Raw genomic sequence first — 20597 nt, forward strand, 5'->3', positions numbered from 1 at the left:
CCTGCCCCTCTAAATGTCTGTGCACGCCACTGCTCATGATCCTCGTTTTGAAGTTGTTCTTCTCACGATCCTTGATCAACCTCCGTCTCGTCCCCTCCCTCCCTCCCTCCCTCCCTCACTCCCGGGGCGCATGCAGCTCCATCGTGAACCAGCCGGGCGAGTCGACGCTGCGCCGCGACTTCATCCGCCTGCAGCAGGAGAACAAGGAGCGCTCGGAGGCCATGCGGCGCCAGCAGCTCCTGCAGGAGCAGCAGCTCCGGGAGCAGGAGGAGTACAAGCGCCAACTACTGGCCGAGAGGCAGAAGCGCATCGAGCAGCAGAAGGAGCAGAGGAGGCGGCTGGAAGAGGTGCGTTTATGGAGGAGAAATTAACCCATTTAGGACTGACCTCAAATTATAATTTTTTTATGGCACGCTACGAGCTTGTAGGTCTGCTATTTTTCAATAGCTAAATTATAACATGTTTAATCCATTCTGACCTGAGATCAGATTCATACGAGGTTTCCACTGGACACACACTGGTCTGATGAACCCATTCTGACCTGAGATCAGATTATAAAAATGTCAGTCGTTCTTAAATTTTTCTAAAATAGCAGACCTACAAGCTCGTAGCGCGCCACTCGGTGGCGCGCTATGAGCTTGTAGATCTGCTATTTTTCAATAGCTAAAGCATAACATGATGCCAACACCAAAATGGGTTCCCGTTCAGAATGGGTTAAAACACCAAAAGGGGTTCCTGCTCAAAATGGGTTAAGACTGGGACAAGATTTTACAAAACTGTCTTCTAAATCATGACAGTTTTCTGAACAACCTAATGTTTCTATATCAGTGCTTCTCAAACTATTTCATGTCAAGGAAGGAACCCAAATATCTAATGTATTCGGCCGCCGACCCCCGTTCTGAAAATATGTTGTTGCCTGGAAGCCACCGGAAGCAAAGATATGAGTTAAAAACGTTTACTCAGTGCAGCGCTATGAGCTTGTAGATCTGATAGCACTGCAGGCAAAGATGTGGGAATGCACCTCAATGCTACTCTTTATGTAGCACCTTTCTCGTGGCAAAGTTTACAAAAGGGCTTCCATGTGGTAAGGCAGATGTATGAAAAAGGTGATCAAACACACACAAAAATAGAAAAACCCGATACGGAACAAAAGATGAAAGGTTAGCATTTGGTACGTGTGGAATAGATCAGGTCCTTGACATCTTCATTGAACAATCACAGGCATGTGTCTGTGTCTGTAGTGTCTACTCATCCCGTCTGGGTCTGCTTCTATTTAGCACTCTTCCGTCTCTGCACGAGCTTTGCTTGTCTGTCGATCTGGTTTTTCTCAACAACACCAAGTTGGCATAGAATATGAGCATGTGTCTGCAGCCAGCGAGTCTGTCTGTATGCGTTGTTGTCTGTCACAGTTGTTATTCTATCTTGTCAGTAACGCTGGGGAAATAACCCTGGTTAGCCTCAGCCTAAAATTGCATGCCGTATGCCCACATTTGTTCACGTGTAAACATGTTTATTCATTTAAAACGTGAAACACCCACAGGGTTCCCTGTCATTAACCCATGGTGGTCTGTTCTTCAGAGAAGTGTGGTGGTTAAAAAAGACCCTCCTCTGCCCCATGTTCGTTCGTTCTAAATTGGACTTGATTTCACAGAGACTGGCCTCTCTCTGGTTGCCTTCCACTAAGACGGGCTCTTGAGTAGCACTGGCAAACACATCGACGTTCTTTATGGACAACTCTCATTACTGTAAATGTGACGTGATCGTGAACCTAAAATGATGTACATTACACATTTCCAACAGACCATAATATACAACTTAACCCATTCTGAACGGGCACCCATTTTGGTGTCGGCATCATGTTATGCTTTAGCTATTGAAAAATAGCAGATCTACAAGCTCATATCGCGCCACCGAGTGGCGCGATACGAGCTTGTAGGTCTGCTATTTTTGAAAAATCGAAGACACTTTTAGAATCTGATCTCAGGTCAGAATGGGTTAATAATGAAACTGTCAGGATGTAATAGACATTTTTAGAATCTGATCTCAGGTCAGAATGGGTTAAAAGCCTGAGTCTGGCCCAGATTTCGCTACGGCGATTTAATATACACAATCTGCACATAGTAGAGCGGGACACTATGGACAGTGTTTAAGGGTTTAGCCGCCCGATGTAGTCGAAGCCGTCGAGATTATATCAATTTACGACAAATCCGAACATGACCCAGTAGTTTGAGCTGCCTAACGATGGCCGTCTTAACGGAGGTCCGGCAGTAGCGACTGTAATCTGCGAAACCGCCGCCGTTAAATGTGCGATGCCGGCTCTTTTCACTGTCTGTTGCGTTTTACAAGTCTTCTTGTATGTTCGAGGCATTAACTGGATCATTGTAGGGATCACATGACTAATGTAAGGCCTCTCTGGTTCTTCTGACCCTTGCATTCCTCAGCATGGTGTTCTTGCAGTGCTGCGAATGCAATAATAAATCAAAGCTTTGTGCACTGTTGTTCTCATCGAGTGAGAGTCTCTGTAATAGGCACCGCAGCTAAATCTATAATTTATTGTCTAATATTATGCGCCATAGACTCCATGTAATGGAAGCAGCCAGAGTCAAAATACTCTCAGTATCTGGGAACCCATCTGCAAAAGAAACGTAACTAAAAATAATGATCCTTTGAATTTGCCTCTGGGGGCACCGACCAGCGACCGATTCCCCATGCAGAGACCACCTTCAGCCCTCCTCTAACAGTGGTGTGTCGTTGTTTACATTCCTACTAACAACAAACACTACAATGCGGAGCTCCGAATCTGTCTTGAGAGATTAAAATACTTGAAGACGGATTCAGTTAGATAAGCTCAGACAATAAACTCTAGAGCCAGTTATTGTGCTTCAGGGCAAAAAGAAAAACTATTATAATTAGATCCCGCAGACGAGGCATTTAAAAAGGCCTGCTCGGATCGGCCCTCGTTGTCAGTGAGCTGGATGTTCCTTTGTTGGCGTCTCTGGAAGGTTTGGCTGAGATCAAACTTCTCCTTCTTTTAAATTATATTTATAGAATACGACTCTCACTGTGAGCCACAATCGTTGGAGGAGGGAAGCGCTTTAATGTAAAGATCGGAGAATCGGAGTGGGTATTTCGTTTTTAATTTGCAAACAACAGCTATTGAGCCAACTCCGTGGACGAAGCCAGAACACAGTAAAACCCTACATAATGGAACCAAATGGACCCACAAGGGTACATTTGTATAAGTCTCTGAGTTAAATGAACTGAAGATTTTACTGTGTGAACATCTAAGGGGCATTTGGGCAGGAGTTTGGTTGTCTGCTACATGTTTTTTACACTGATATATTCCATGGACATGACTGTGCATGCCTATAGGTGTAATGCACAGACAATAATGGGGTGTCAATTTCAGTAATTGTCAACGAATTGAAAAGGTCAAAGCCCTTTAGCTACGTACACCACCAGGCCTTTATTTTTATTCAACGCCATCATCGCTACTCTACACTCTGACAGGTACCAAGATGGCCACAGCACAGGAGGCCAACCATGGCCCCTGGGGCTCACTCTGAAGTCATGACGGTTTCTCCTAGATCACATGATGTGGTATATATACATAGAAGCCTGCGGGCAGAGGTAGAAAACGGTACCCAAACGTTTCATCTAAGTAAAAGTATCAATACTGCAATATAGAAATACTCTGTTACAAGTAACAGTCCGCAATTCAAATGTACTGGAGTGAAAGTACAAAGGTTAATTAATTGACATCAAAATGTACTTAAAGTACCAAAAGTAAAAGTACTACACACTGTGCAGAAGTTTTCAAATGTAGGCTATATAAAGAAATATTTTGCGACGCATTGTGAGCTTGTAGACTGGCTATTTTCAAATGGCCAAAATGTGATTGATTGATTGATTGATTGAAGTATTTATTAACAGATTGGAGAATTACAGTACATTTCAAGCACAACTCGATACAAATGGTGGCCCGTGTGACTCTAATGCCGAACAAATAATGTCCCTTGAAATGAAAAAGGTTGAGAAGCACTGCCCTAGACTAGAGCTTCCACTGTAGCGTTCCTGGCGAGACGATGACAGACAAATCAATGTTTAAACAGATCTGTGTCTGACGGCATTGACGGCCAACTGTTAGATAACGGCTGGGAGTTCATGGTTATTGTTTTAAAACAGTACATGTAACGTTGACATCTCAGCGGGCCAACTCCTTTCCTGTCTGATGTCACAGCCAATGCAGTGATTGCTGGGTTTTTTTTTTGCGTGAGGACTTTACCATGACATTACGCAAAACGCAGCGGAAAGAAAACTCAACAGTGTGCAACCACCATAATTGTGTGGTTCGTATAAAGACAATGGTGAGAATAAGCAGATCTACATGCTTTCAACCCATTGCGATGCAACACTGAGAGCTTGTAGAACGTGTATTTTCGCCATGCGACACCACCGTACGATGAAGAATAAAATGGGGCTTGAGTGGTTGTGGTTTTTCATTACATACAGAATACTGTCGAACTAATTAGGCTTGATTTGTTATTTTAAGTCGACCACAAAAGATGGCTGATTTTACACTTGGTTGCATGCAAAAAATAGCAGACCTACAAGCTCACGATGCGTCACAGTAACCAAAAATAATATCACTTGTCTTTTTGTTCTACTGGATCTCTTCTCCACTAGTCCACTCCACTAGTCTAGTTTTTATTTGTTGACGAAATTGTATTATATTTAGTCTTAATATTTTAGTCACCGTAGCTTAGTTTTTACCTATAGTTAAAAAAAAAGTTGACTAAAAAAGTTAGTCGACAAACATTTTCCGTCATCATTTTAGTTGACGAAATCAACACACACACACACACACACGATGTGTTGAGCGATAGTTGCAGCCCTATGAACAACATGGCGTTCCGTCCGATCGCGACGAGGCTCCTATCTGGACGCCTGACCTCATACTGACGATGACGATGATGTAAATGTTTTACAAATATTTTCACCTTGCTCACCTCTGTCGCCGCCCTTGTGTCTGCCCACAGCAACAACGGCGCGAGCGGGAGATGAGGAGGCAGCAGGAGCGCGAGCAGCGGCGCCGCGAGCAGGAGGAGAAGAGACGCGTGGAGGAGATGGAGAGACGCCGCAAGGAGGAGGAGGAACAGCGCAGGTCCAACGACGACAAGAGGAGGGCTGACCGCGAGCAGGTGAACAGGGCTGACCGCGAACAGGTGATCACTGAGGACACACAGGAATACTACTACTGATGAAAGAGGACACACTAATGGTTAAAAACTCATTTCGGGGGACGTTTTCTTTTTTTTTTTACGGGTTGATTTTATCCGTTTTTCACAGCTGTCTAGTGTGGTCTAATGGGGTGTTGGTGACAGGCTGACGGCTGGTGATAGCCTACTACTTTCTACTGTCTAGTGGGGTCTAGTGGGGTGTTGGTGACAGCTAATGATAGCCTACTACTTTCTACTGTCTAGTGGGGTCTAGTGGGGTGTTGGTGACAGCTAATGATAGCCTACTACTTTCTACTGTCTAGTGGGGTCTAGTGGGGTGTTGGTGACAGCTAGTGATAGCCTACTACTGTCTACTGTCTAGTGGGGTGTTGGTGACAGGCTGACAGCTAGTGATAGCCTACTACTTTCTACTGTCTAGTGGGGTGTTGGTGACAGGCTGACAGCTAGTGATAGCCTACTACTTTCTACTGTCTAGTGGGGTTTGGTGACAGGCTGACGGCTGGTGATAGCCTACTACTTTCGGATCCGCAAAATGCAGTGAAAAAACTTAACTCTTAACTGTGTGTGGGCCGTATAAAAACAATGGTGAAACTAGATATTGCTTTCAACCCATCGCGATGCGACACACTGAGAGCTTGTAGAGCGTGTATTTTCGCCGTGCAACGCCACCGCATGACGAAGAATAAAATGGGGGCTTGAGTGGTTGTGGTTTTCATTTCATTACATACAGAATACTGTCGAACTGATTAGGCTTGATTGTTGTTTTAAGTCGACCAAAAAAGATATTTGCAGTAGTAGTCACGAACCACAGATGTTGCGTGGTTGTGTTAATATCACTTCTACATTCAGACCCAGTGCTTGTTTATTTTAAACCCTTTGGAATAATGAGTCATTTGACCGTGCACAAAAGTTCAGGTGCCTGCCTTTTGGTCATACCTTTTTAGTATCCCATTACAGCAACGGACTGACCTCATGCTTCCTTCAATGCATGATGAGGAGTCCAAGCCGCTTCTTTTCACCCGACAGGGGAGAGTTTCTCCGGGTTGGACGTAGCGTGTGGAAGGAACACGTTATTCCAACCAGTTCCTTTCCCCATCATCAGTATAGAGTGTTCATAACGACGCCAGGCCCAGGAAATGAATCCCAATGCATTTTTCCCATAGACATTTCAAAACTTATTTATGTAAAGACCTTTTAAGCGTCGTACGAAGCCAACTCTTGTCGTGAGAAATCATGACAACACACACAATATTTTGGACCAAACAAATAATTACAAAGAAGAAAAACAACAAAAAATGTGTTGTAACCTGCCGTTTCTATTCTACTTTCTAATTCTTTGTTTGGCCCGAAAAATTTACAGAGTTGGCTTTGTCTGCGGCGTAAATGTCTTTAAATAAATACTTTCTGAAAAGTCTATGAGGAAAATGAACGGGGATTTATTTTCCGGGTCTCTCGAGGGGGCGGGACTGTGACGCTCTATAGAGACCAGGATTACCGTCTTGTTTTTTTGAGTGGTGCAACCACTCCTACAACCAGCAATGTCCGTGTACCTGTGTGTAACAGCAATGTCCGTGTACCTGTGTGTAACAGCAATGTCCATGTCCGTGTACCTGTGTGTAACAGCAATGTCCGTGTACCTGTGTGTAACAGCAATGTCCATGTCCGTGTACCTGTGTGTAACAGCAATGTCTGTGTACCTGTGTGTAGTCATGAGCAAGAGTATGTGACTTATTAATACCAGTAGGGGGCGCCAGAAACAGAGAGAGGGGTAGTGCTGTGCCTGCTAATGAGAGAGAGAGAGGGGGGGGGGGGGGGGGGGGGGGGAATTGCACCACTCAGTTCACACGGGTGTGTTTTCTTTTTGGCTTCATAAATCTAGTTTTTGTATTGTGTGTGTACATACATACATACATACAGTACGTAATGTAGCCTCTGTTTGTTTCAGGAGTACATCCGTCGTCAGCTGGAGGAGGAACAGAGACACCTGGAGATCTTGCAGCAGCAGTTGTTGCATGAACAGGCCATGCTGCTGGTGAGTGTCTGTTCCGCCTGTTTAAGGTGCTACATAAAAACGTCACGTAATAAAGTAATATCAGTGTCGGGGGCGCAGTCACATTGATTTGAACATGTACACAGCCTAGTATAGTATGCACGCGGGCGAATCCGAACACAGTGGGTCTTCAAACTGACACGCACACTTAAAGCTGAAAAAATGAGCAATTACTGATGCTACTGTTGATAATAACATTCAATCAAGTGTCCCCCCCTGTAATGCACACATCCAGGACAGTTGAACGTGAATCTAATGTAGGTTGTGAAATTCATATCGTAGATGATGTTGATCTGATGATGAGATCTGCAAATCTCTTACTGTAGTTACACCGGCACTAGCCTCGGAAACCCAGACGTTTTTATTTCCGTGGAGAAAAAAAAAGTCTGGGGCCCGAGTCCACTCATCAATTCGGCATACAGTAGCGCAAACGTCGCTCTCTCTCTCTGCTTATTACTCATCGTCTGCACCTTTGTTAAATTGACGCGCGCGAGCACACACACACACACACACACTCCTTCCTCTCTATCGCTCTAATTAATTAGCAGCTGCGTCTAGTTTCTCCTGGTGGATCCTGCCGGGAGCTACCTATGCCATAGATGAGTTCCAGTCTACACCAGCACTGATGTCGTGAAGCACCTTTTTGTACTTATCGCTAGGCAGGATGGCCACAAGCAGCCAGTTCATCCATGCTGTACAGTGCGTTCTGGTGATTTATGTGGCTTTATTACTGGGCCGCACACCTACTGTAGTATTAGAGATAAGATTAGACAGGGAGGCCCAGGCCGTAGCGTAACGGTCTGGGCACCGGACTGGTAATCCAGTCGCAGTGTGCCGCGGGTTCGACTCCCGGACCCGACACGGCCTTTACTGCATGTCATCCCCCCATCTCTCTCCCGTTTCCTGTCAGCCTACTGTCTGTCCCTTCAAAAATCAATAAAAGGCGTAAGCCGCAAAAAAATATCTTAAAAAAAAAAAAAGATTAGACAGGGAGGCCATGCCTTTATTAGTCTCTCTTATACTGTATTTTTATAATTGGATGGGGTAAAGATAATACAGTTAAATCAGTTAGGTTACTCCTTGCTGCCCTCTAGCGGTCAAACGTCGCAGCTTTAACCTGGCCACTTGAATGCGTTTTCTTTTTCTTTAAACATAAATTATTTGCGATGGGTGAGAAATACATTAGAGCCTGTAATAAAGGCGGCATTAATTAGTACAAATATTTCCTTTGATGGTTCTCGCTTATTCTTATCTCTCTCTTATGGCTACGACTCTTCAACATCCTTCCTCTGAATCCATATCCTCCCTGTTGTCCTTTACGTTTCTCTCTGTTCGAAGTCGAACATTTTTTACGAGGTACGGTTCACATTAATTCCCAGGAGGTTACATAACGGTAGAGTAATGTTGGTGTTACTCATACTAGTCCTCCAGTCAGTTCCACAGACATTCCTGAAGCCTGTTTCTCTTTCCAGCCTCTTTTACTCTGTCTGTATGAAGTTGTTACGTCTAATCCATGACATTAATTTGTAGATCTGTTGAGGGCTGTTAAACAAAACCACCTCGTGGGAAGCCAGAATGTTTACTGGCCCTTAATGATGATGTCACCCACCAGGAAGCGAGGGTTTCCCTTGTTTTCTTCCTGGGTCTGGTACCGTATGGGCAGTCGTAATGTGGTTATAGGCCTATTTGCAGGGCTCCGGTGACTTCACCCTTTTTTACTACTACTACTATTATGATGTCTGAAGGACTCCTTTCCTCCTGGGACGACGTTTAGATAATGGAAGGATGTGACCACTCGTCCTTCCCTGCTTCCACGTTCCACACCGCTGCTTTGTCATTGTCGCCCTCGCCGTTTCCTCCTCGTGACATCAACATTCATGCGCATCAGCCGGGTTGAATAAGTTAATTTAATCATGGACGCATAATGCCTGATTTATGCCACTGCCATTTGAAGGTGCGTTGTGTACAAAAATAGTTAGAGTATAAATCATGCCTGGGGACTTGCGTTCACACTTAGATGTGGCCCTAGCTAATGTTAAGTATTCAAACATTTGCTTTGGCCCAACTTGCAGAGAATAAATGTAATGCACGCTTGAGCCAAAGCAGTTCTCTCCATACATGGATTAAGCCTCTGGCGTTCGGCTGTAAAACCCATTGCCGTGTAATGGTACGGCAGCGCAATTAACAATTGGCACGTTTCTGTTCTTTCTGTTGCAAAATGCACAGTTGCGTCAGTTTGTAACGCTACACAGTCCACTGAAAAGAAGGTCATTTGAAATGATCAATTTGCCTTAATGCTGGCCGGTATCAAGGCCTTGAGACCAATTAAAGTGTTCACTTTTTAACAGTGAAACAATGCAGTTCATACAAATAATACGCTAAAAACTACCCACAGTCGGAGCCATTGATAGATAAAGATGAACCAGTTTGTTTTTTCCATTGAAAAGAAGCCTAGACATGCTCCAGCCACGACAGTGCAGCAGGTACACAACAGTGGTTTTACCACCTCGAAACACGTGTTCTATACTGTCAATTACTGAGTGTTCATTTAACTCTTGAGAGTCTGAGCCACACTCTGCCAGGGTGGCAGTGGCTCAGGGGGTAGAATGGGCCATCTAGGAATCAGAAGGTTCCCGGTTCAATCCCCTCCTCCACCTGGCTGCGGGTCGGAAATGTTCTTGAGTAAGACAACCTCTGCCGTGTATGTATGTGTGTGTGTGTGACAGTGTGTGAATGTGAAATTAGTTGTAAAGCGCTCTGGAGAAAGCGACTATATGAATGGGGTCTATTTAGAGTTGAATGTACTCTGTATAAATGGCTGTGGGTCGGCGCGTTCCTCCCTGTTAAAACTCAGGAGTACAAATGGAGGGAGCTCGAGGAGCAGCGTCAGGCCCAGAAGCTCCAAAGGCAGCTACAGCAGGAACAGGCCTACCTGCTCTCCCTCCAGCCCCTCGACGCTAGTAGCAAAACAACAGCCCAGCAACAGAGCCCCAAACCTCAGCAGAACCTCCTCGAACCGGACAGGGCGAAGCGCCTCCCTAATCCGGACTCGGAGGAGAGGGCGAGGCCCCAGCAGAGCGTTGACGTCGTCGAGAGGTTCGAGTCCGTAGAAAACCGCGGCCCGGAGAGAGATAATGACACCGAACCTCCGGGCCCCTCCTCCGGGCCCCCGCTGCCGTCGGGCCCCGCCTCCGACTGTATCAGAAGCTTCGCCCTCCTCGACCCTGAGCCGGTCAGAGAGGTGAACGACGCTCCGGGCTCACTGACCGCTCTATAGAATGCTTCCATGTGCTTGTGTGTGCGTGTGTGTGTGTGTGTGTGTTGCTCACTCACGCTGCTCTCAGGGTGTGCTGACTACACGTTGGTGATGGCTGGCTGCTGGTGTGGGGGATGCCAATCGCTTTGTAGCGTTAGTTCACCCAAAGCCCTTTGTCTTTCCCCGACTCTTACTAGTGAAATAGTTTCAAAATGTTTGAAATGGTTCTAAAATAAAATGGTTATTTTTTACACCGGGGCAAAAGTAAACCGAAGAAAACATCTAAATATGTTGTGAGAATACACAGGAACTGCAAAATAATACCGCGAATTGCTCCGTGTGCATACTGTGGAATGTGTTAAGTCATTAAGCAGTAGATTGCTATAGTTGGGCGTTGTGGCAGCAACGCTTCTTTTTAATGAGCGCTAGCATCCCTATTCTGGGGATCATAATAGGTGAACATTCATCAAAAAATACCCAACCTGCAAGCTCACAGCAACATGACGCGTTACAACGTGTTGCCAGCATGTATGCAGAGAGGATATTTTTGGTGAAGAGATTTCGTGTAGAGAGAGTAAAAAAAGAAGGGACCAAGTATAGAGCCCTGGGGGATTAAGTGGTTAAGCAGCTGCAAATGGGACGTTTGATCAATCAGCCAAAAGACTAATTTGACATCAGTGCCCTTAGATTAACTCTTGTACAGTAAGTAATAAGTATATTGAATTATGCATTATCAATGTACAAGGCATTTACATGAATGTGGCCAGTATAGAGTATCTTAGAACTGCTGTCAGAGGCCATCTTGATAAAGGGATTACTGCCCATGCTTAATCTCACACCCAATGTTAATGACAGCTAGACATGTCATGTAAAGCCTAAAGCATCTAAAGACTGTAGAAAACTCTTTTAAAATTAAGAGTTTGCATTAATTTTGATTGTCACATTTAGACCCGAGGACGATTCTAAAAATGGCCTCTAAATCCTGACAGTTTTCTGAAAAACCTATGTTTCTATGTCAGTGGTGCTCAACCCTTTTGATGTCAAGGACCCCCAGAATTTTCTGTATTTGGCCACGGACCCCCATCTGAAAATATGTTGTTCCAGGGACCCCCCCCCCCCAGAAGCAAAGATTTGAGTAAAAAATGTTCGCTCTGAAAGAATATACAGTATATTCAAAGATTTGCGCCACAAATTCATGATTTTTGAAACACATGTAACACAGTTGTAAGATTATTGTTGGGTTTGAATGTCAGTGCGGTCTTCTGTAGTCCAACCCACTGTGTTTTCATACTCCGTACCAGTGCAGTCCTCCCTCCTCTCTCATTTGTCTTACAGACGGAGAAATAACACCTCCCACAGTGACCATGTTGTTTTTTTAAAGAGAATGGGAAGGTCACTGTGTTTGGCTTTTTTTTCTTGGAAGGAAAGCTGAAGGAAAGCTGAGGAGGCGGTTGACTGAGATGTTCAAACAGAGATTGACACACTAGTAGAAATTATTTATTGCACAAGGACAATGCAGCATTTGCATCTCAGCGCACAGGGCAGTTGTGAACCGGTTATAATTGCCATATTTTATATTATTAAATGTTATTACATATCATATTAGCATAGATTAGCCTAGATTCTGATGAACCGGTCGCCATCCCTCAAAACACCACTGCTCTACTATACAAAGTATTCAAAATGCTAAAATAAATTATGCAACTTTTTTGCTTTTTTTCCCCTACAATATAATTTTTCTGATTTGATACACAACTCTGTCAGCCCCACATCCTTATTTTGGGGATGCCATTATTGTTGACAATGTGAAATGTATATATAAAAAGCCAAAAAAAAAGAAAACATGCTTTGAAATAATAAAATAGGGCTTAAGCAGTACATTTTACCGTGCAGGTTCATTATATTGCAGCTTTTGCAGTCAGAGCAATTCTAATTAACCCATTCTGACCTGAGATCAGATTCTAAAAATGTCTATTACATCCTGACAGTTTAATTATTAACCCATTCTGACCTGAGATCAGATTCTAAAAGTGTCTTCGATTTTTCAAAAATAGCAGACCTACAAGCTCGTATCGCGCCACTCGGTGGCGCGATATGAGCTTGTAGATCTGCTATTTTTCAATAGCTAAAGCATAACATGATACCAACACCAAAATGGGTGCCCGGTCAGAATGGGTTAAGACATACAGTACAGCACAGTACAGTACAGTAGCAGTGGCTCATTAGTGGCAGCCTGCTGCTCTCATTAGGACACTGTAGGAGGGAAGACGTGGAAATGGCAGATCTGGGTCAAACGGAGCGTTGTCTAGTAGGGATGAGGGGTTTTTTTGGAGGGAAAGATGCAACGCAGAAGTTACCTCTGCTCTGCCACGGGCTCCTTCCTTATGGGTGGATAAAGAAACAATGGTCATTACAGTGATGGAAAAACATACTATATTTAAATGACTGAAATGTATATGGGGCTGAAGTAGTTAGTGTATGTTTTGTAATAATATACAAAGCAACTACGGTAGTAACTAAAGTTTTCAATTAAATTTAGTGGAGTAACAGTATAATATTTGCCTGTGAGATGTAGTGGCGTACAAGTAAAAGCATTGGAAATTGGAAATACTCAAGTAAAGTACAAATACCTCAAAATTGTAATTAAGTATAGTATAGTGTATACTGTACGTAGTTACTTTACACCACTGTAAACAACACCCCGTTTAAATCCTTCCTGGGTTACACATGGATAAAGAAACAATGGTTAGGCAGGTTTCCATTGGGATTATTGGATTAGGTTTTGGATAAATGAAGAAATTAGGCTTGTCTGTCTGGCCAACAAAGAACATGTTTTGTTCAAAAACGTAATCTCCACCAATCATCATCACACTTGTTTCACACAGTTGAGGTTATGAAAGGGTGTCATTTAACTCCTAGGTTTATGTTAAACAGCACTGACTCTGTAGGAGACTCAAAGGTGACTCTTTGAGTCAAGTTTCAAATCATCTGCTTTAGGATTGCATCGAAAATAAACCAAAAAAACTCAGTGAATTCAAGCCTTCATGTGTTGTGTAATTGATAGAAAATAAGTCATGTTTTGCGTGAACTATTATACTTTATTGACTGGGGTACCCCTGGGGCTCTGTATTTGGTCCATTCTTTTTTTCCCCCTCTACACGTTAAATCTTTTCACTGAAAGATATTAAAAACTGTGAGCTTATAGAGTTGCTATTTTTGATTAAAAAAAAATCCCCTGATTAGGGACTCTTCATGTGCTTAACAGACTCTACCTTACAGATTGGTTAAAATATAATTGTATTGGCCGATGTCGCAGCGGTCACCGGCACCTGACGGCGTGTCGCGGGTCCCGACGGCCTTTGCTCTCTCTCCCCATTTGAGCCCTGACACTCTCTCTCTGCTGACCTTAACGATGCTCTGTGTTGTAAACCAACAGCGTACATGTGTACTGTACTGTCTAGATGATTTGCTGGTGTGCTGCCTTTCTCTGACCCCTAGCCTGCTAGTAGTACTGTAGATGTCTCCGCTTCTCAGGGTGGAACTAACATACCATAGCGGCCGTTGGCTTTCGTCCACTTAACCTGCTTTCTATGACATACGGTATTGTGTCCTTTTACATGATGTGCAATGTCCTCAAACCATCTCTTCTGTCTGTCTGTCTGTTCGTCCGTCCGTCTGTCTTCCTGTCTGTGTCTGTCCGTCCGTCCGTCCGTCCATCTGGCTGTGTCTGTCTGTCTGTCTGTCTGTCTGTCCGTCCGTCCGCAGGCTGATGAGAGGTATCGTAAGAACATCCAGGGCTCTCCCCAGGCGGCGGGGGTGGCGGCGGCCCCGCAGCCCCCCAAACCCCCCGGGGCGGTGCCCCCTGTGCCCCCTGCGCGCGTGGAGTCCTCCTACCCCAACGGCAACGCGCCGTCCGAGCCGCCTCCCGCCATGCACCGACCCATGGAGCCGCAGGTATATAACAAACCACTCACTGCAACCCACCGATATATTATAATAATAACACCGCACCACCGCTCCCCTACAACAGCCTGTCTCCTCCTCCTGTCCTGCCCGACCTCCGTGTTCTCTCTCTAGGTCGTCCTCAGACGAGCCCTCCATCGTCGCTTCCAGTCATCCCGGTTCTCCAATACATCCGGCCAGCTCGTTGGTGCTTTGCGCTCCTGCATCTTTCTTGTTAGTGCATATTATGTTAGTGTGGGACGTCCTCGTGACCGGTGCCCATGTGTTGGTTCCCACAGCACCAGTCTGCTGGCTGGGAGCTCTTGGTGTTCTTTGGCAGTGTCCTGCGACTCTCATTCTCTCTTTTTCTATCAAGGTCGTTAACACGTCGGACAGACGGCAGCCCTTGTGGAGTTCACACAGTTCCAGTTATTTATTTTCTTCTTCTTTCTCTTATTTCACAAAACATTGAGCTGGTTGTCGCTCAATGTCAGGGCTGGGTGATATGGACAGAACCAAATGTCCTCTACCTAATATCTATGGTGACTGTCCCGCCTCAATGTCAGGGCTGGGTGATATGGACAGAACCAAATGTCCTCTACCTAATATCTATGGTGACTGTCCCGCCTCAATGTCAGGGCTGGGTGATATGGACAGAACCAAATGTCCTCTACCTAATATCTATGGTGACTGTCCCGCCTCAATGTCTTAATCCACTTTGACTTTGATCCTAGTTATCAGGTTTGTCCGTTTTCATTTCCTTTGCTCTGACACAAAGTCTCTCACGTTGTCTTTCTGGTTTGTTGCAGGTGGTTTGACAATATGTGTGTGTGTGTGTGTGTGTGTGTGTGTGTGTGTGTGTGTGTGTGTGTGTGTGTGTGTGTGTGTGTGTGTGTGTGTGTGTGTGTGTGTGTGTGTGTGTGTGTGACTGTGTGTGTGTGTGTGTGTGTGTGTGTGTTCCCCCCCCCATCTGTCGGTTATTTTCTTAATCTTTCCAGTTCTGATCCTAAAGAGGTTTTCGTCTTAACCATCGTTTTGCTTTCCCTTGTTGCTAGATGTGTTTCCAGCTGGACTTGTTCTGGGTTCTTGTGTGTGTGTGTGTGTGTGTGTGTGTGTGTGTGTGTGTGTGTGTGTGTGTGTGTGTGTGTGTGTGTGTGTGTGTGTGTGTGTGTGTGTGTGTGTGTGTGTGTGTGTGTGTGTGCATGTGCGTGTGTACGTGCGAGCGCACTTTCATGGCAAGGCTCCCCACATTGATATGTATCTAGCCACGGACCCCCATCTGAAAATGTTTTTAATATTTATAAAAGAAAATGCAAATATTCAAACTCCCCCCCCCCCCCCCCGCCAACATTGAAATGGATAAAGTGGTTAAAATGACTGTGAATGATGCTATATTCACATTAGCTGGATACCCCCTGGAACCCCCCCCCCCCCCCCCCCCCCAAGTACCCCTGGAACCCCCCCCCCTCTCCAAGTACCCCTGGGAGTCCCCGAACCACCGGCCTACTGGATGTTCCTGTGTTGCAGAGAGAGAGAGAGTGTTCTGTGGGGCGTCCGAGGAGCTTTTTGAAGCTTTTCTCGTCCATGCTGTTGAGCAGGCTGACTCAGAGTGTGTCGTTCATCTCGGCAGAGAGAGAGAGAGACTCATCCCTGCCGAGCGTGAATCATCAACGTTCATTGAAGGCAATTTGCTCTGAATATGTCACAGCCATTTAATTAATAAAAGAGGCGGTGGTGACTTGGGTATGAGCTAGGGGGGGGGGGGCGTGGCAGCGACTGCAGAATGGATTGACTCATTGTCAAAGCGAGTGCCGGCAGGTATAAGAAGGTGGATTAGTCCGTTTTCTGGCGTTTGCAGGCAGGCAGGCAGTGTGTGTGGCGCAGTGTGTGTGGTGCCGGGATGTTTTCCAATCAAAGATGAATGTCGTTGCCGCTTTTTCATAGTGGATGAACTGGCAGCTTGTGGAAGACTGAAATGAAAGCGGGATTATTTTTCTTGTCCTCGGGAAGGGCTTGCTTTTACAGCTTTGAGTATAGCTGATGGCTGCGCTTAGTGGTCATGTTGAAGAAGGTGCTTTGAGTATAGCTGATGGCTGCGCTTAGTGGTCATGTTGAAGAAGGTGCACACATAATATACTAGGCGAGTCGGGGACAAAACGGCTATGTTCCGGTTGCCGGACAGCCCATCTATCCAGTATCCACTCTGCAGCTACAGCTGCATGTTAGTATGACATACCACCTGAAAATGGCCTCGGGACTGCTGGCATAGTGGTCCAGGACCGCTGGCATAGTGGTCCAGGACAGCTGGCATAGTGGTCCAGGACCGCTGGCATAGTGGTCCAGGACCGCTGGCATAGTGGTCCAGGACCGCTGGCATAGTGGTCCAGGACAGCTGGCATAGTGGTCCAGGCACCTAGGCTGTTAGCGCCTGAGTGACAGCGTGTCGCAGGTTCCACTCCCAATCCCGATGACTTTTGCTGCGCGTCAGTCTACTGTTTCTATCGATAAAGACAGAAAACTAGAAAACTAATAAATATTTCCTGGAGAGACAGGGAGACCTCTATCATTCTACAGCAATGATTACTATTAGAATAATTATAGAAATTTAACTTTTCGTCAAATTACTTTAGTTTTAACCCAAACATATCACTTATTTACCCTGGAAGTTACAAATGCATAGATTAACACTTGCTGTTCGTGTCGACCAAGATTTTAAAACTTAAAAACGGCACATGTTTTCCGCCATCAACATTTTCATACGAATCCCTGAATGTGTGCATGTGATGTCATGTGAACTGTGCCGTGTATTGTTGTGCGTGTACATGTGTTCTGTTACTTTATTTTGCACCATTACATGTGCATGCTAATCTAATTTAATGTCGCTGGCTTTGATGAAGCAATTCATGTTCATTCTTGCACTGTCTGGGGAAACTGACTTCTCCTGAGGCTTAGAATAGATGGAGCTGACCAGATGAACGTCCACAAAGAACTCAAACATTCTCCTTCAAAAGAATGTGGACCAGTAGTTTTAAGTCTAATATCTTAAATCAGTGGTTGTCAACTATTTTCATATCAAGGCCCATTACCGGTATTTATTTGGCATTTGGGCCACGGACAACCGTTTGATGAGATTTAGCTTCTCATGGAATATTTTGTTATTATTGGATAAGATTTTGTACAGAATTCCATGCTGTATTGATGTTAGTAGTAGTAAGAGGCATGATTATTCCCCAGGGACCATAATGCCTCCCAGGGCGGTCCCTAGAGGGGTGGGCGTGGCATTTTAGCATTTTCCGATGACGTCATTATATTGATTGTGCTGATTGGAGCTTCCGGTATCTGATGATCTCATCGTATTGATCCTGATAATGGCATTTTCATCTTTGGCAGTTGGGGGATCAATATGATTCTAGTTCTGCTTTTGTGTGAGGCAGTTAATGCCCATCTGTTCAAACTGAACTGTGCATGCACTGATTTGTGTAGGCGAACTATTCTATTGATTCTATCTGTGTGTGTGTGTGGGTCTGTGTGTGATCATTCAACTTTCTCCATCTATGCGACTTCCTCAAAATCGACAGACTGTGGCCGGCCGGTTTGGATGCAAGACAAGCAGTTTCTAGCCTGTGTGGGCATATTGTACTCCTCCATCTGTCGATCCTGTCATGGCTCTAGACAGTGCTGATGTCCGAGGTCGACGGCACTTGTTATTTTCATCTAGTATTTTAATTCACCATTTTGTTATTTTACTGACTTCTTCATTTTGTCATTTAGCCAAGCTGATGATGGCTGAGTAGCAATGTTAAAAATTATGTTCAACCCTGACTGTGTGACAGTCTGTGATATAACAGGCACCTATGGGGTGTTTAAGGTAAAGCATTTAGGCAAAATACAGGAGGGTTATAGATGATGCATGCTTAAAAAAGTATAATTGATATGATATTGGGTTTTTATTTTAAACCAATGGATTTAGTTAAGTAGAGTTCAATACACATCTTTGGACGTGACTAGGTTCTTTATCAGTATTATATAATATTACATTTTATTTAGAGTATAAGGCTAGTCATTAGCCAATGGTATCAATTTTGGTTTCTAAACTTTGAAAGTGTGACGAGGTGTTAAGGCATAATGTTGCAAAAGTAGCAAATCTTGTACGTGTGTGTGCGTGCCTGCGATATTGATTATGTTTGCAAACGACCCCGTCTCATCCACCCTGCACCGACTTCCAGCTACTCCCCTCTGGTAGACGGTACAAACTAGGCATGCCACGGTATGAGATTTTACAGTACGGTACGATGCCGATATTGATAATCTATACCTCGGTATTCCAAGGTATTTATATTTATAAAAATAAAATAAAAAGATTGCCCCGCTGACCTATGTCTAGTGACTACCTCCACATCCTTATAAGCCCTTCTTTGTTCCCCAGCATGCAGGCCTACACATATATATATATATATATATATATATATATCATAATATATGCCATGATTATGAACTGATTACCCTGGACCGAATGGAAACAAGACAGCAAGGACTTTTATCAGTGATCCTTATCTTTATGACTCAGTCGGCATGGTGATATTGATTCTATGGGTGTGTGGGACCACGCATACCATGTGTGGGCATATTGCACCCCCCTTCTTCTGAGCAGGCTATGGGATAGCGGTATTGATTCTATCTGGGGTGTGTGGTCCTGGGATCAATAGTTCGTATGGACCCTGTCAGGGACATGCTTTTGCTGGGGGCTGTGTGAGTGTGGGTGTGTGTGTGCGTGTGCGTGTGTGTGCGTGTTGGTGTGTATGGTGAATTTTGCATGGTCCAGGGTGTCTTAATGTCTTGTTTAATGTATGACTTGTATTATTTTGGTACGTGGTGCTGTATTTTGTGACATTTGCACGGGTCAGGGTGTCTTAATGTTTTGTTTTAATGTATGACTTGGGTTATTTTTGGTATGTGGTGTGGTGTTTTGTGACATTTGCATGTTTCAGGGTGTCTTAATGTTTTATTTTAATGTATGACTTGGGTTATTTTTTCGTATGTGATGTGGTGTTTTGTGAGTTATGCATGGTTCATGGTGTCTTAAGGTTTTGTTTAATGTATGACTGGGGTTATTTTGGTATGTGATGTGGTGTTTTGTGAGTTATGCATGGTTCAGGGTGTCTTAAGGTTTTGTTTTAATGTATGACTTGGGTTATTTTTTGGTATGTGATGTGGTGTTTTGTGAGTTATGCATGGGTCAGGGTGTCTTAATGTTTTGTTTTAATGTATGACTTGGGTTATTTTTGGTATGTGGTGTGGTGTTTTGTGACATTTGCATGTTTCAGGTTGTCTTAATGTTTTATTTTAATGTATGACTTGGGTTATTTTTTGGTATGTGATGTGGTGTTTTGTGAGTTATGCATGGTTCATGGTGTCTTAAGGTTTTGTTTTAATGTATGACTTGGGTTATTTTTTTTTGGTATGTGATGTGGTGTTTTGTGAGTTATGCATGGTTCATGGTGTCTTAAGGTTTTGTTTAATGTATGACTGGGGTTATTTTGGTATGTGATGTGGTGTTTTGTGAGTTATGCATGGTTCATGGTGTCTTAAGGTTTTGTTTTAATGTATGACTTGGGTTATTTTTGGTATGTGGTGTGGTGTTTTGTGACATTTGCATGTTTCAGGTTGTCTTAATGTTTTATTTTAATGTATGACTTGGGTTATTTTTTGGTATGTGATGTGGTGTTTTGTGAGTTATGCATGGTTCATGGTGTCTTAAGGTTTTGTTTTAATGTATGACTTGGGTTATTTTTGGTATGTGGTGTGGTGTTTTGTGACATTTGCACGGTTCAGTTTGTTTTAATGTTTTATTTTAATGTATGACTTGGGTTATTTTTTGGTATGTGATGTGGTGTTTTGTGAGTTATGCATGGTTCATGGTGTCTTAAGGTTTTGTTTTAATGTATGACTTGGGTTATTTTTGGTATGTGGTGTGGTGTTTTGTGACATTTGCATGTTTCAGGTTGTCTTATTGTTTTATTTTAATGTATGACTTGGGTTATTTTTTTGGTATGTGGTGTGATGTTTTGTGACATTTGCACGGTTCATGATGTCTTAAGGTTTTGTTTAA

The 20597-nt window shown here is 44.1% G+C and overlaps 1 protein-coding gene across 6 annotated transcripts in view; it reads left to right on the forward strand.

Moving 5' to 3' along the window:
* Window positions 1-20597, forward strand: part of LOC310867291 (mitogen-activated protein kinase kinase kinase kinase 4-like) — a 162102-nt gene that overhangs the window by 109211 nt on the left and 32294 nt on the right. For all 6 annotated transcript variants that reach the window (XM_083777217.1, XM_083777220.1, XM_083777215.1 and 3 more), the window contains exons 12-16: window positions 137-347; window positions 5040-5225; window positions 7186-7272; window positions 10145-10531; window positions 14312-14500. In XM_083777217.1, coding sequence (XP_083633343.1) covers window positions 137-347; window positions 5040-5225; window positions 7186-7272; window positions 10145-10531; window positions 14312-14500 — 1060 coding nt within the window. The remainder of the gene's footprint in view (window positions 1-136; window positions 348-5039; window positions 5226-7185; window positions 7273-10144; window positions 10532-14311; window positions 14501-20597) is intronic.

Source organism: Protomyctophum parallelum, assembly GCF_964188405.1.
Source record: "Protomyctophum parallelum genome assembly, chromosome: 11".
Taxonomy (NCBI): Eukaryota; Metazoa; Chordata; class Actinopteri; order Myctophiformes; family Myctophidae; genus Protomyctophum; species Protomyctophum parallelum.